At 40.2% G+C, this 16779-nt stretch overlaps 4 protein-coding genes across 4 annotated transcripts; 2 read left to right on the forward strand and 2 right to left on the reverse strand.

Annotated features, from left to right (window-relative positions):
• The first annotated feature begins 587 nt into the window (after positions 1 to 587).
• On the forward strand, positions 588 to 1827 carry LOC6495581. The gene is made up of 2 exons (XM_001959102.4): positions 588 to 1279; positions 1359 to 1827. Exons 1-2 carry the CDS (start codon positions 1241 to 1243, stop codon positions 1755 to 1757), a joined length of 438 nt encoding a protein of 145 aa, XP_001959138.1. The 5' UTR covers positions 588 to 1240; the 3' UTR covers positions 1758 to 1827.
• LOC6495066 (U6 snRNA-associated Sm-like protein LSm6) lies at positions 1817 to 2281 on the reverse strand. The gene is made up of 2 exons (XM_001959103.4): positions 2094 to 2281; positions 1817 to 2023 (listed from the first exon to the last, which is right to left on the reverse strand). The coding sequence occupies exons 1-2, from the start codon at positions 2182 to 2184 to the stop codon at positions 1875 to 1877; spliced, it is 240 nt and encodes a 79-aa protein (XP_001959139.1). The 5' UTR covers positions 2185 to 2281; the 3' UTR covers positions 1817 to 1874.
• Positions 2282 to 2536: 255 nt separating this feature from the next.
• LOC6495065 lies at positions 2537 to 3905 on the reverse strand. Its single transcript, XM_001959104.4, has 3 exons — positions 3745 to 3905; positions 2800 to 2885; positions 2537 to 2740 (listed from the first exon to the last, which is right to left on the reverse strand). The coding sequence occupies exons 1-3, from the start codon at positions 3883 to 3885 to the stop codon at positions 2623 to 2625; spliced, it is 345 nt and encodes a 114-aa protein (XP_001959140.2). The 5' UTR covers positions 3886 to 3905; the 3' UTR covers positions 2537 to 2622.
• A 1535-nt stretch (positions 3906 to 5440) lies between these two features.
• On the forward strand, positions 5441 to 6368 carry LOC6495582. The gene is made up of 3 exons (XM_001959105.4): positions 5441 to 5576; positions 5966 to 6133; positions 6192 to 6368. The coding sequence occupies exons 1-3, from the start codon at positions 5544 to 5546 to the stop codon at positions 6339 to 6341; spliced, it is 351 nt and encodes a 116-aa protein (XP_001959141.2). The 5' UTR covers positions 5441 to 5543; the 3' UTR covers positions 6342 to 6368.
• The last annotated feature ends 10411 nt before the right edge of the window (positions 6369 to 16779 follow it).

Raw genomic sequence — 16779 nt, forward strand, 5'->3', positions numbered from 1 at the left:
AAAGGGGATAGCTCAGAAAATTTGACAAAAAATTTAAAAAATATTTTGTTTCTAGATTTTGATGCAGATTGGTGGAGAGTCGATCCACAAATCGTTTAAGGTATTCCGCTCAAGAATCGGATAGAAATTGGCCAAGATATGGCTATCGCTGTGGGCCATATAGACCTCCCCATGCACTTTCCCCATTTCGAAAGGGGATAGCCCAGAAAATTTGAGAAAAAATTTTAAAAATATTTTGTTTCTAGATTTTGATGCAGAATGGTGAAGAATCGATCCACAAATCGTTTAAGGTATTCCGCTCAAGAATCGGATGGAAATTGGCCAAGATATGGCTATCGCTGTGGGCCATATAGGCCTCCCCATGCACTTTCCCCATTTCGAAAGGGGATAGCCCAGGAAATTTGAGAAAAAATTTAAAAAATATTTTGTTTCTAGATTTTGATGCAGAATGGTGGAGAATCGATCCACAAATCGTTTAAGGTATTCCGCTCAAGAATCGGATGGAAATTAGCCAAGATATGGCTATCGCTGTGGGTCATATTGGCCTCCCCATGCACTTTCTCAATTTTGAAGTGTATCCCCCAGGAAATTTAACAAATCATCTAAATAAAAAAAGCTTGTATTAAGAGTTGTGACACAGAAACCTAATAACTAAGCTTTACATACCCTTTTGAAAGTTTTTGAACTTATTGATTATAATATCGCATAAATAAAAAGTAAACGAAACCTTCCCTTGCACCAATTTTAATAAAAGCGAAGGTTCAGCTCGATGCACTTCGCCGATGGTCTCCGAAACAAAGCAATCTCATTAAGATCGATAATCTACGGCAGCCGCCCGGGAGCCATAAAATGTCTATGTATGCGGAGTCAGCGGAGCCCAAAGCCCAAATGAACAGCGACACCGCCGCTGTGGTGACGAGCGCTTTGATTGGAACGCCTCTTGATGCGACATGCATATCAATTAATTACCCCCACAACTCTGGTGACCGTTGATACATTTGGCTGGGTCCGGTGGACAGTGGACACTGGGTCAGGCGGGGATTGGGTAATATGATTTTGGGGATATTACAACAGAATACGAGAGCTGGAGACCGATTGCAAATCGCTGGCCACTGCCACTCTTTTGGACTCGAACCGATCGAGCCCGTGCAGTTGGCCGAATTTATTCAAATCAGTTGAATTCCGCGTGAGGAAGCGTCGAGGTGTCGTCTCTCTTCTGATCCCCGTTGTAGCTACTGCAATGTGCAAATACGTCTTAATTGCTGCACTGGCCGTGATGGTAAGTGGCCAATTAAACAGTGGCCATCCGCCGCCAGCACCCACTAATCACCGCATTAACATTGCCCTTGGCTGCACAGAGCTCCGTCCCACGAGTCCGGGCCACGCTGCACGACCTGCCCGGGGTCTTTGACTTCTCCAACCTGGATCTGGTCAATTTCCAGTACTTCAAGAACCTGCCCTCTCAGGATCCACGCACCGCTGCCACTGCCAATCCCTTTATAGAGCACTTCCAAAAGAAGAAGGCTGTTCTGGACTACTTCGACCGTCTCTTCTTTGGAAATTCACCATTCCAGCAGCCCAGCGAGATTCCCTTTGATCCACACTTTGGCCGAGCATGGCGGCCAGTCTACGAACGAAAGTTTGGCTATCGTGGTGAGCGTCTCATCGCCGCCTTGGGATCCGGGTACTCCGTGAAGCAGCTCCGCCACTTTGGAGCTATTCCCCGGGAGTACGGAACGCCGCATTATCCCAGCTGAGTGTATTAATTGTTTTATAATCGAAGTAGTGCGAGTATTTATGAAATAAACCTAAGTGGTCCTATTTAAACTATTATTAGTTTTATTTTGGAAAGAAACTTAAGTGCTATTGGTGTGTTAGACTCTCCGTTTTTGCGTGGAAATGTAGAGGACATTGTTGCCGCGAATGAAGGCATCGCCGTATTTATTCTTCAACTGCCCGTTGACGTACTCCTCCGTCTGTTCCAGGCAAATATTCATGTATCCGTCCAAGCAAGCCAAAACACCTAAATCGAAAGCATAAACGTGATGAATGCCGGCTGGCTATCTGAGTTTCCTACTAGTCCTAGTCCTTACCTCGATAGTCCACGCCATTATTGAGTTTCACGGCGACGGGGCGTCCGTGAATCTGATTGATAAATTGGGAAAGAGCTTCCTTGCGGGACATACTTATTGTTTAATAAATGCAAAATTCGGTGAGTACAAAATAAATGCAAAACTATAAACACGAATGGTGCTGCCAGACAAACCATATAGTGTGGCTCAAAGGGTTGCCAGAAATTAAAAATACTAGAAAAAGGTAGATTGCAAAATCGAAAAAGCTAAGATAAAGTGTTTGTGTGTGCAATTATTATTTAAATTTTTATGCCACTTTTAAGTATTCATTTAGATTCAGTTACTAGGATTGTAAACTAAACCACTAGAATATATAGTCGTCGCTCACCATGGCAACGTCAACCAGGGCTACAAAATGTTAGTTAGCGCCATCTATTGTTCATGTAAGAAGTATTTCAAAATCGTTTTTTGATTGTTTTAAAAAGATTTAATTTAAATAAAGCGGAGAATATAAATTATTAACTAGAAGACAACTTATAAATAAATAGGTTTAGTGTATGCCTTCTAGTGGCGTGTAGGTTTTGTACTGATACAATTCCGGTCCGCCATATCCGTACAGAAGTTTTCCGCGACCGTGCTCATCATAGTAGGGATAACGGTATTTGGGCCTAAAATATAAATAATTTATTAATAATAGTATAAAAAATAGAATATATATTCAACACACCTTTCAAAGTACTGGAAATTGGGCGCCTTTGGCTGAACTGTGGCCAGTGATGTCTGAACCATAACGGTCACAATGAATAAAACAAGCTAGAAAAATAAATACAAATTTGTTATTTAAATAATTTAAAAATGTAAAGTATTCTATAGTCCCTTTACGTTTGTTTTATAAATTAAAGGTTCTACTTTTATTTTTCAAAAATCTTTAAGCCGGAATGTCAATAAAATGAATGGCGTAATATTAATTTAAAAAAAGTGTAAACACATAATTTTGTCTTTCTCCTTTTACTTTAATTTCTAATTTCTCGAACAATAAAACAAAGCTTAAATTGACTTTATTTTATGGGTAATTGCATATAAACGAGTTTGGACAACGGAAGCATTAATTTCGGGAAGTTCGTCTCCACATTAGTTCACTATGTCAGCCAGAGAAACGTGGTTACTGGCAATTGGACGACGCCTTCCAAGAAATCGCTTTCAGTCGGTCGGTTTAACCCGAGCAACGGTGGATGACGCTGGTTATGTAATTACAATAGCAATAACCGCGATGCGCAACTTGGCCACAACTTGTTGCCTAGAGATTATGACACATTTCGCCTGGCTTTCAACTTGGCCGAAAGAGAGCCTAAGAGCATGTTGGCGATGGCCTGCCTGTTTCAAGGTCTCTCTTCAAGTCCCCCCAATTTGGCCCACTTGTTTCGGAAATGTGTCAATCATATAGTTGGCAATAAACAAACAAACAAAGCCAAAGAAGAACGAGCACCTGGCTCATTTGAAATTCAAGTCACTATTTCCTACGATCGCCGACGGTTTTCTTTTGGGTGCGACTTTCGCGCAGGCGCAGCGGGAATTGTGTCAGTGGGCCCAGACCCAAACCCAGACACTTGTTAATTGGAGGAGTCAACGTCTGCACTCTATTTGGGCTAAAAATCTAACCATCTAGACTTACGGGCAGCAGCAGAGCGTTCAACTTTGCCATGGCTATTTGAAGATTTGAAGAAATCCCGATCGGAAGTCTTGGCGGTAAGCGTGTAATAACCAGGTACGAAGACGTTAGCCGGGCGCGTTTTGTTTGGCAACTGAATTGCATTGCCCGCCGCCAGACGGCCAAGAGTCAACAGCCAAGATCCGAGCCCCACGAAGAGAGCGGCTAAAGCTTGACAAAGCTTCCAAGTCGAAGCCAAAACCTGGCTTACACTTAAACCAACAAATTACAATCCTATTGGGCGTGTACGAAGTGAAAAATATGAAAAATACATGGCGTATGAGTAATTTATTTAGAATTTATTAAAGCAATTATGCAATTAATAGGGTAATAATATATATAAAATGAGAAATTTAAACCAAAATACTTTCAAAACCTTTATTTCTCATTCCATTTGTTAATATATTTGAAACTTAAAATAAATAATGATAATTTTAGTCACATTCTCTTCTTCCAGTGTACTTTGAAGTATTTATTTATTTAATCTAATGATCCTCAAGATTTTGCAATTCACAAGGAAAGTGAAAGTCCTGAATACTAAGACTAAAAGCTTTTTCCGCCAGTATTTAAGCTGCCGGAACCTAACGAATAAACAAACAATTTTTGTGGCCAAGACTCACCTGAGCCCACTCACGTAGACGCCTCTTTCTTCATTTCGAAAGAGAAACCCTAATCTCCATTAAGAGAGAAAATCAAAGATCCAAAGAGTCCGGAATAGCGGTCTATAGAGACAGCTGTTCAAGTGGGCAAAAATGGAATTGAGGCCAAATTACCAAAATGGTTGTGGACCAACTGGATGGCTTTAACTCTTATCGAGATGACGACGCTGGACGCCACAATTATGTAACTTCTGCAACCATTAAGCGACGAAATCCAGCAAAAAAAAAGCATTTCTACCAACCCGATAGCCCAACCAGTTTTTGCTTTCTTCGATCGCTAGGCTGTGCCATTTCTTTTCAGCTCTGGCGCACTTTCTTTGCCTTGCATTTGCATTCGAAGTCACATTTTTCCTTGGGTTTCTATTTCTGTTTAACTTAAGTCTTTTCGTGTATCTTTTTTTTATTTTATTGTGGGTTTATTTTGTGTTCACTTCGCGGCAAATGGCAGTAACCTTTGGCAAATATGCGTACTTAGTTCCGTCTGCCATGAAAACCAATTAGGGTTGTCATAAAAAAAATTAAACGAAAAAAATAAAACAGTTCATGAAGCCAAACAAGATTATATTTTTAAGTACCTGTTCGAAGGTTGAAAGCAAAGTCACGGATCGGAGATCACATTTCATTCATATATTTTGGAAAATGTTTTAAGAAAATATCAACTTTAACGACAACTAGTTCTTAAAATCGTTAAATTGCCAGCCAGTTTAATCCATTTTCTATCTTATTTTTTATAATACTTTATATTATTTTCTCAGAACCAGTTTGAACTGAATTATAAATTATATTTTAAATGGAAAAATTTTCCAATTACCAACTTCCAAACCGTTTAATATTTGTAAGCCTTTGTATCTCATAGACTTGCCACTCTCTCAACTTTTTGGCTCTTCGGTCTTTGTAACTTCGAGAAGTGGGTTCGACCTGCCATAATATTGTTTTTTTTGTTGGAGCCGTTGATTTTTATTTTCAATATTTTTTGAGTTGGCGCTTGGCTGCGTTTTATGCAACTACACGATTTCTGCGATTCGTAGTCTTCAGTGATCAATGGTCCAGTGACTCGCACGGGTGGCGCTTCAGCCTAAAAAAACACAGCTGCGATCTGACATAATGTTACACCTGAGATTTGTATTTATGGGCGCTGTAAGTGCACTGAAATGTTGTTAAAAGTGTGTTGGAAGTAAAATAAATAAGCCATGAATAACATTATTAAGGAAAAGTGCACATAGTATTGAGACGAAAGACAAATTTTGTGATTTGTGTGTGTTTAGCGGGGCGTATGAGTAATAAACTGTTTCTCGTGGTGGCTTTATTGTATATTTTGAGGAGAATATGTGGATATAAAGTGCTTTACCGGAAAATAAATCAAAAATGAATAAATAGTGATTTAAGGAAGCTCTACAAACTCTTTCGGAAAATATTATCAAGATTATAATTCAACTGACAAAATAAATGAGTTTTTTAGGAAATTTTTGTTTTACCTTGTTTAATAACTGTTTCATTTATCCCATCTGTCCCACTTGTTAATAAAGCTGCTGGTTATCCTGCTCCAAGCTAGTCAGCCCACTGATGGCTTCATCCTGCGCCTGATCACCGAGTCTCTGCAGAACAATGTGGCGGGAGAGCCCATCCTGCATGAGAGGACTCAGTGGAACTTTGATCCGGAGGCAGCCAAAAAAGCTCGGGCATTGTACTACGAGGTAGGTGGCTCTATAATCTGGTGTTCCCAATTATCTAAACCATTTCCGACTCTTGCAGAAGAATGGTTTCCGGTCGGCCAAGTTCATAGAGCGACTGGGCGTGGGCCTGGATGGCCAGCACGAGGAGCGGCGAAAGGAGCAGGTCGAGCGGGATACGGGTCGACTGAACGGAGAGCACAATGTGAATTATCCGCCTCCCCCTGTTTAGTCATAAATAATAATAATTTAAATTTAACTCTTGTTTCGTTTGTAATGCCTTATCCGGCAGGGGCAGGGCTGTGGGGATTGTATCCAGCATATTGTCATCATTTTAATTTGCTGCGATTAATTGTCATTGTGCGCATTAATGTGCTTCACAAGGATTTGCATAATTTGCACAACGTCGAGCCATGGGATTCCGCCTCTATCCATAATTTTCTCTGTTTTCCGCTTATTGTTAATGACGGCAGGATCTGGGGGATGGAGGAGAAGCTTTCCAGCTTCGGAGCTTCGGCTAAGGACTCACCGAGTCCCCAGCAATGTTGTTGTGGTTTTAATAAACGTTATTAGCCAGCTGGGATGGGAGAGCTCCCTGGAACTGCAAATTGCCGCAATTACATTTGGCTAAAGCGAAAAGCAACGGCAGCTACTTACTTTCGCAATTTTGCAATTTCATAATTATGTCGCATAATTGAAGCCAATTTCGCTTCGAGCTGAATTGGGACAATGTGGAAAATGAGTGAAAAGTGTCGGCGAAGGATTTGTGGAAGTGGATACAGGTAGGCCACCATAAAGCAGTGTTTCAACAAGTCATTTTCAACAATTTTTAAGTCATACTTTTAGGCATTTAAAGATATTGGATAGAAAATCTCTAAAATAATAATAATACATTAAAAATGTATACATTTTTCAACTTATAAGGCAGATTATTTTATGGTATTCCATTCTAAGAAGCTACGCTTTCGAAAATAAATTTAAACTAAAAAAAAATATATAAGCTATATAATAGCCTTTTTGTTTAAGGATATATAATATAAAATATAAATCAATAAGAGCTCTCTTAAATTAAATTTCCTGTTAATAAAGATTTGTGAATTGGCCATAAACCTGATTTCGAAAATCGAAAGCCGCCAATCGGACGGATTAACGCGAACAATGGCCACCGCAAACTGCCGTGCCACTGCAACTGCCACTGTCAGAAGTGGAAAGTGCCACTGATGTTGCGGGTGTGCCACGGAAATGAACTGTCCACGCAATGATGCAATAATGCAGGGAATAAGGCAACAAGGCAAACTGCTGCGTTAAATAAATAAAATTACCCACAATTTGCTGCTCTTTGGTGATTCGAGAGTCGACGGAAATGCAAAAAGGAAATTACATTACAAGTGGAGAGTGTCCTCAGTGTGGGCAAATGGAATGGCAATGAAGTATGGTGCGTATACGTAATCCGGCACCAACCAGCGATAACACCATAAAATTGTTTAATAAATTGTTAATACCACATTGTAAATATTTCATTGATAACGAGTTCCCACTCCATGGCACTGGCCACCGTGCGAACCGAAGCAGTTGTTCCTGTTTACGACACTAATTTAATACGAAATCAAACAGTCATCGGCATATCGATAAGGCGAGCCAGCGGGTTGACTTTTATTAAAGCAAAATGTAAATAAAATCATAATGATATTTCGATGGCCCAGCCCAGCCCAGCTCAGTCACTTTCAGGATGAGAATGAATGCATATTCATTAGCCTTATCAGCTCACTCAACATCAAATAAAATGTTTAATAATATGTGCAAGTAAAAGGGCGGCAGGTTGGGTGGCAAACTCGATAATAATGACGGGATATCACATCAGGTTGAATCAATTGTCGCGTTGTTGGGTATTAACTTTCATTTTGTGACGATTTTCCCCTGACATCAATTGCTGTGAAAGCGGATTACTTGTCATAAAAATACGCACGCAAAAAGAGGGAAAATTTATGTAAACGCTCCAAAAAAAAGGGGCTGGCAGCCAGTGTTTCCGGTGGAAAATACGCTACGAGTATAGACACTTTCAATGGCAGCTAAATGTTTTTTGATACTATTATTATTAGACAGGTAGTACGACCATGAAAGGATGACAGGGCTATAGAGATTGATGGGAATACTCTTTCTTTTAATAGCTAAACTTAATCAATTTGAGATTATATCTTAAGTGGCTACTGAGACTAACAAAAAAGACTTATTGTATTAAATATTAAGACTACAAAAAATTTAATCTAAAATATTTAAAAGGGCAATCAAGTTTTCTTTTAGATAATTTATGTCAAAGAGTATAGAAGCCTAAAAGATTTCCAAATGCACATTCCAGATTTGGAATTGAAACCTTTTTATGAATTAAAACAAAACCTGAATCTAATGGCTAGACATTGCATTAGTCTAGGCGGCAAATTGGCATTGGGAAAATGGATTTCTCTCCACCTCAGCAAAATGGGAAAGGCACTTCCTCATTCCTGAAACCCCAACTATGGTTCCCAGTTTGCTGATTATTGGTTCAATGTACCTGAAGGACATTGGCTGTTGGAAACAATAATGTAATGGGGCGTGTGGGTGGAAGGGTTTTGGAATGAATTTCTTAATGCATTTCCGTTGCGCAATTGAAGTCAAAGCTAAAGGCAGGGCAAGGACTCTGACGTCGGCTAATGCACAGGCCACAGCAACAATAAATGTCAACTTGTCCTGCATGCAAGTGAAGTGTAGCCAGAGAAAGGCAAATCAACTTTGCTTGCGCATAAAATGTAATTTATAAAATGTAATATAATATCAACAGCACACAGAAATCGGGGGGAGACCCAGGGGTGGAGATGGGGTCATCCTACAACAATGCCATAATGTCAACCGGCTTTTGTCCTTGTGGCTGATTCTGCTGGCTACCCGCTGCTGCTTGAGGGTCTCATTCTCTTTGCATTTTGCACAGAGAGAAAAAAGTGAGAAATCAAAAGGTTTTAAAGGGTTTCATGAACCATAAACTATAAAACAGAAACACTTTTTCTTAGGCTTACTTATCCCACTTTAAATACTTTATTTTGATATATTTTTTTTTAAATGTTATATTCTTTTCTCATAATATTTCTTCTTCTCAGCTAAGCAGCCTTTATTTTATTTCATTAAAAGCAGGAATCGACTTCCTTGCTCCGCTCTCCTCTAGCAAGCTCTCTTCTTCGCTACAGGAGGTCCTTTAGCATATCCTTGTGCCTTTTTATTTGAGGGTAATTGCGATGCTAGCAGGGCAATTTTAAATTTTATCATTGCACCCGCATCTGTCGCTGACAGATTAGTTAGTTCTGATTCTCATCCTGATATTCTTTGGCCTCAACCGATTCATTGCAAAAGTTTTCATAACTTTATCAGGTAATTATACATTTTAGAAATCTTTGAAAAATAAATTAAGTTTTAAGATGAAAGGCTTTAAAGGTGGGTCAGGTTTTAACATATGATATAAAGTTTTAAACTCTCTTTTTTTTTAAATATATTTTGTCAACAAGGTTCACACGAACATAATGGTATGTTTGTACTTTATTCCTTCAATATACTTGTATGGGATTTATTTTCTGTATTCAAATGCAAATCCATTATGGCACAACGTCCTCGACTAATGCAGTGAGCAAACTTTGGGAAAAGGAAAGGCTTTTCTTCAGTTAATGCTTTGTTATCGATATTGGTAATGTATTCAGAACACACACATAATAAACATGTTAAAAGTCTCGAGGCTTAAAGGGTATATTGGTTTAAAAAATCTATGGGTCTTATACTTTACTATACCGTAAACATACCATAGTTATTCTATACTATATAATACTAATTACTATAATATTCTTCTAATATACTTGAGCACATTACAGTCTTTAGTTGGCAGGCCAAATGCAACATTTCCTGATCAGAGGAATTCATTTAATTCGGTTTTTGGTTTCGTTTTGTAGGTTGCCACTTGAATTCACTTGATTACAAAGTAATTTATTGGCAAAACGAAAAGTCGGAGGACCGGCAGCAGCCGTAGCACCAACAACAAGCTGTGTCAACAAGGATTTGTCTCAATGACAGCCTCCAAGCCACCCATCCTTAGAGGCCCCAACAGCCCCAAACACCCACCCAGCCCCTCTATCTATCCGCTGTGCATACAAAATGGGCCAAATCCCAAAAATCAACAAACAAATGAAAAGAAAATTCAATAAAATACGTTACGAATCGTAGAGGAAACTTTTTCGCTTCTTTCTTTTGGTTTGGAGGGGAAAAACTAATTACACAGAAAAGCTGAAAAAGCGTCTGGCAGTGGGCGTGTTAGCCGAACCGAGGCACGCCCACCATTTTAACGGGCCCTTCTATTTAACTTTCATTTCTTTTCCCCTTACGTTTCTGGCTTTCTTTTTTTTTGCCTCCTTACGTCTTCTAGCATTGCGTAAGGCGCATTTAATTACGTATGCCAGGCAGGAGTTGCAATTCCCATTCACCTTTTCTCTGATTTCTCAGCCATTAGGGACAGTGCGTTTTCACACTATAAGGTGTTAGGGGGACCAATTTAATCGAGGTTGGAGGAGTCCTTTTTTAGGATTTGTTTAAAAATATTTTAAGTAAAGTGTTGAGTAAGAGAATTGTTTCAAAACTCAAAGCTAGTAGTTATACCCGGTACTTCTACCATCTTATAAGCCAATTCTCCTATAGAAACATAACTTATATTACTGAATCGCACTGTCACTAATTCGGACGCAGAAAAAATGCGAATAAAATTAATTATTTTGTCAGTTGATACAGCAATGCTAACTGCTCAGGGACCCTTCTTCAAATCCAATCCCTTGCTCATTTCGGTTGCCGACCCGCATCCTTTGCTGCTCCTTGGTGCTCGGTGGCTTGTGCTCTTGTGACACCCACAAAGCCGCAGGACACGACGCGCCGGCCGCCCGCCACCTGCCACACACAAAATTGGCATGTTGTGTCAATATAGACGGCAGACACTGTAGCCGGAGCCTGGCCGTGAGGTTTGGCTAAGTAAGGATCTGTCAACTGAAAGCCATACAAAAAAATGAGGAATTCCCCCCTTTGCTTGTCCTTTTTTTTTTTGGTTTCGTGGCCCGCGGTCATGTTATTTTTTGCAATTTAAGCGATATTTGTGAGCACAAGGAGTGAGGATTTTGCTCCTGGAATATCCTGATATAGATATCGTCGTTGATGCATAAAATGTTTACAGAAAGCAGTGATTTTTTATAAATCTTTTGATGATTTAAACGATATTGTAATATCGTGAAGATGGACGAATAAAAATCGCTGTTTAAATACTGTAAGAGCCAATCATATATTCAGGGAATAGTTTTTCGCAATTTTCATTGACATGTCCTTTGAACTGCGAATAGATTTCAGTTGGCCTCTTTTTTAAAGAACCTTAATGAACCTGTCCATGGCCGCCAAACGGCCAATAACAAAGTTAAAACAAACAGCGGGACGACCATAAAACTACCATCCCCCATAGCACTCTGGGGGCCAATGGTCCAACCAACCACACGTTTCCAGACAATTACAGGCAAATTGCGTTGAAATGAAATTTTCAACGTTTCGATTTTTGGTTCTCGTTCTGATGTCTTTTCCCTTTTATTTGCTGATCCTTTTTTTTTTTTTTGGTTGGCTCTGGAGTCTGAAAAGTCAAAAAAACAAGATCCAAAAATTTTCATTACAATTCAGTCGGAGCAAAAGGCCACAAAAAGTAAAAGACAACGCACAAATGTGTGTGCAACGCAAAATTGCGGCTCAGCTAAATGCAGAACAAAGAAAAAACAGCAACAGCTGCAGTCAGATAAAGATTAAATGAACGCTAAACTGGCAACAGCGAAAAAACAATGGCCCGGGTTGGGGTCCTTTTTGGGGGTGGCGTTTTGGCCAGATTGCTACATTGGCAAAGGGTTTCTGGCCACTCATACTACACAGATCTATGAGTGCCAGTGCTGTCGAATCTCAGACAATCAATGAGGTACTTTGAGGGAATTTTTATACAGTATATTTATATTAAAAATATTTATGAGTAAGTAAATTGTATTAGTTAACTATTAAACTTCGAATAAGAAGTATTTCTTTGAATTTATTTGTTTGGAATTATAGATAAATTCAACTCTCTAAAAAAGAAATGAAGAATTAAAGAATTCACTTACTTAAGTGATGCTTTAGTTCATAAAAGTATCTAAGTAGGTATAAATAATATATACAATATCATAAGTTTATTAAATTTTTATTTATGAAATTTGAAAAAAGGATAATGGCGGAAAAACCGCCAACTAGCTGACTGGGCATTCCCAAAACGAGTCTGCACATGGGTTAATCTCTGGGCGTTGATTTTTTGTTGCAGCTTTTAGGCGCAAACGCTTATTGCATTTAGTTTTCATTTTGTTCGCAGCCGCTGCCCAAAAAACGAACTCAAACAAAGGCCTCTCCGACCACGGGCCAAATCCCCCAAAATGGAACCAAAAAAATGGGCGAAAAAAAAAATTTGGCTAACGAGAAATTGCACTTGGCCAAGTGGTTAGGGGTGGGGGAGTGGGTGATAAATGGGCTGTGGATATGTGGATGTGTGGTGGGCGTGACTTATTTGCACATGATGGGCGAAATTTAAGCGCTTTTAAACACAATTGTTATAAATAAACAAAACAAAAAATGTAACAAATTTCATTTCTGCAACGTTTTTGTTTGAGTTAAAATTGTATGCAAGTTTTTGCATGGAATCCCTGATGATGATGTCTAGGTGTGTGTGTGTGTGTGTGTGTGTGGTTGGGCAAATAAGGAAATTTACAGCACTTATGCAAACTCACACACACACACACACATACATGTGCAAATGTGGAGCCCTCACCCACACAGAGGCAATTGAATGCAATTTTGCATGAGATATTAAAAAATACTTTTTTTTCGCCATTTTTTGGGCTGCCAATTGTGTGTTACATTTCCGTGAGTGTGAGTATGAGTGTATATGTGTGTGAGCTGTGGCGGTAGGCGTGGGGGCGTGGCCTGGAGGAGTCCTCGTAGGCTGCACTTTTTATTTTATTACGCCTCCATTTGCTCCGGCTGGGGCCGAGCAACAATAACAAATGAAAACCGTTTTTAATGAAATTTTTGAACAAGTTTCCACACCACACTCTGCCACTCAGCCACTTTCGGCTCTCATAAAAAACGAATGGCCCGAATGGGAGTAGGGTTTGGGAAAGGGTTTTTTTTTTTGAGAATCGACAGGCAATATGCAGATGTCCTGATGAGCCTTCATCAGCCTTTCATTTCCTACCATTCGAGTCTCAATTGTTCCTCATTTGCCAATCTAGCCATAAAACTGCTAAAAACTTATATTTTCTTTCTTTTTTTTTATTTTTACACTCGAATGAGAGGAAATGTTTTCGAGGGTTTTTCTTGGGCACACACTCGGGCACAAAAGGTGTGTGATTACAATTGTTGTTTGTCCAGCCCCCGCCTCCCCCGGTAACGCCCATGCGTACACATATCAAGCGCCTTATTGTATTGTCGCCAGAGATTGAGACTCGGATTCGGATTGAGATTCAGATGCAGGATTCAGGATCGAGATTCCCAGGCAGGGCCAAAGCCAGAGCCACAGCCACTTGGCAGTTGTCAGACTTTTGTCGGCTTATTTGTTTGTTTGGCTACAGTTTTGCATATTGTCCTGCATATGGATGGATATGTGGGCATTATCCCTCTGTTGTGTCCTTCTGGGCTGGCCCAAAAACGGTAGCCACTCGACCATTGTTCGTGCGACCAATTTTTATGTAATTCAAGTGCACAACAATGTGACAGGTAATTTCCAATGAATTTCCTTCGACCCACACACAGGACAGAGGACTCAGATGGAAGACAGGACCACATGTGATTGCCCATCTCCAAAGGTGAAAAAAGAAGGTGGCCAAATCTGCACCGCAGAATGCCAATAGAACAGAAGCCGAGCCGCATAATTATTGGGAAAATACTTTTGTCGGTCTCGAGCTGTTTGAAGTGAGCAGCCAGCCTTCTGATGACTGAAAAGGAGTCCACATCCTTAGCCGCTTATCTTGACGAGAAATTTGCCAGAAGTACGACCATGCATGTCCTTTCATATGTGCTTTAATTTGGACCAAAGTGAGTGTCAATTTACCACTAATCTGGCATATGTAGACCAATTCGCAGATAAGTGTTTTCCCTACTAGGAATACTACGGGCTTATCGCCAAGGATCTGGAAAAGTGTGCCTGAAGGCGGCTCTTCCGCTTTCTAAAAAACTGAAACCTGGATGTCCTCTTCCTGTTCCGTTGAAAATCATCCATCCCCTTTTCAAGTAACCCATTCTTTTTGGCCCCGGGACTTAATAAACGTGGCCAATAATGCTGTGCACAAAAATGTTTAGATACAAAACTTTACCCGAGACCGAGATATTTGTATGCGGCCTGGGTCCTTCCGCATTTCTCAATCAGTTTGCCTCCTTCTACCGCGATATTAGATTATGGAACTAAATGTCAAACAAGCCTTGGCCCGTCTCCATTCACAGTTGTTTGATTACGTCCACAAACAGTCAAGGATATTGGATAATTCAAGCGCCTGGCTACGTGAATGTGTCGGTGTCCTCCTCCCCAGTATTCCCAGTATCAGTATCTCAGCCCTCTTGGTATGGGGTGTGTGTGTTTTGGCCCGGTTTTCGGTTGCTAGCCAACCTCAGAAGTTGCTCATTTGCTGCCGCATATTACATTTTGCGAGAGCAATGGCGAACTCGCCCGAGGAGTTTGGAAAACGATTTATCTTGGGTTATGCGGATTTCAGAACCTTCAAGTCTTAATAAACTCGATAAAAAACTAGAAAGCGAAATGGGATTCAAAGGATACCCTTTTATAGTTTCTATATAGTATCTATATAGTAAATATAGCGATTTAAGGTATTTATGATAACAAAATACTACTAATTTTCACAATATTTCCAAAAATGTTCAATTATAGAGTATATATTATATTATATTATATTATATATCCTTTATAATTCCCATTCCACAAATAATTGAAAAAGTCAATCGGCTTTTCCTGTCCCCTTCAGAAAACCGCTCAAAAATGTTGTCAGTGGCAGCCATGCAACCAACCCATCCATCCACTTGCCACCCACTCAGTGGGTTAAAACTCAAAATTAAATATCCCAGTCATAAGAAAAGCTATCAGCTCACCTCTAACCCATTCCCGTTCCCCAGAAGAATATCCGGTAGACAATGGCAGGCAGACTGTAAGTAGACGAAAACTTTTTAGTTGGATTACGTGGAGGGTAAGGACGAACGCACACACGTATCCATCAGATACTTGCCTTCTGCTGGATACTTACCCCACCCACAGTCACCCCACTCGCCCACACACACGCACTCACCCACGAACGAAATTCATTTTATTACTTTGATATATTAGATTTAATGGTTAAGAAAAATGTTGCCAACAGCATCTGCCCCACCGCCGTCGACCCGGCACCACCCCCGAGCTATCCGAACGCCACCCCACCCGCACCTTTTCCGCCTGGTGGCTCTATTGTGGAAAGTGGGTGTTTGTGGGTTGTTGTCGTCGTTGCAGTTAACCTTATTAAAAGGTGAACACAGTCATGGCACCAGGGAGAATTGCCACAATGTGTTTACACGCAGCAGCAGCAGCGGAGGGTCGGGGCTGGCCAAGTGGGTGGGTGGTGGCTGGGGTGGGGGTAACACGATAATGACCTCGTTGGCTTGGGACCGCGGTGTGTGTGAGTTGAAATGTTGGGACATCCAATGAGGTTGCAGCTCTGATGCGCATGTCCCGAGAGAAACCCCCCATCTCGGAGAGAAGGAGAGAGACTTTCGCTGGAGAAATTACCTAGCCGAGCTCTCCAGCTTTTAGTCATCGTGTCCTCCACCCTATTTTACAACAACCACCCACCCACACACCGCCTGCCTCAATTGATGTGCTAATTTAGAAATTACAATGAAGTGTAGCCTTCAATGAGTTTGAGTTTGACTTTGATTCAATTTGTCATTTCACACTTGGCCTAAATGGCTTTCGGTATCAGTATCAGGCCTTTGCTGTGGGGTTGGGGGTGCTACGAACAGAGCTTCTTTAGCTAAATTAGTTGGAAGTGTTCAAGAGTGCAGGACGATGGGGTTTGCAAGGGAAACAATTGTTTTAAGATGAAATTTTTACATATAGAATACAAATTTATATATTTTTTAAGAGTTTGGGAGATTAATATTTAGATTAAGAGTAATGCTTAAATGATTAACAATTAAAACCAAAATTATACCTCTTCAAAGCCTAGTAACTCAGACATTCAATGATACTCTACTTCTATGATATTAAAGAATCAATATTACTGACGTCTTCAGTCTCTCTTACTCAGAAAAATCTCCTAAAAGATGAATCGTTTATCAATCGCTTTTTAAAATATCTTTATATCAGAATACTTTAATCAGTTGGCCCCTGGATAAATTAGGGTCTATCCTGGGCCATATCGAAGATCGGGTATCAACAATTAGCGAACAAGAAACCCCCCAAACCAGCCCTCCTCCGGCTTGTTAGCCAGACTAATGAGCCACGATTACGGCTAAGTGCGACGATGATGCTGCACAAATTTCAACGGTATTATGCATTCTACATTAGATCACAGATTACGCTCTGA

Source organism: Drosophila ananassae, chromosome 3L (genome assembly GCF_017639315.1).
Source record: "Drosophila ananassae strain 14024-0371.13 chromosome 3L, ASM1763931v2, whole genome shotgun sequence".
Taxonomy (NCBI): domain Eukaryota; kingdom Metazoa; phylum Arthropoda; class Insecta; order Diptera; family Drosophilidae; genus Drosophila; species Drosophila ananassae.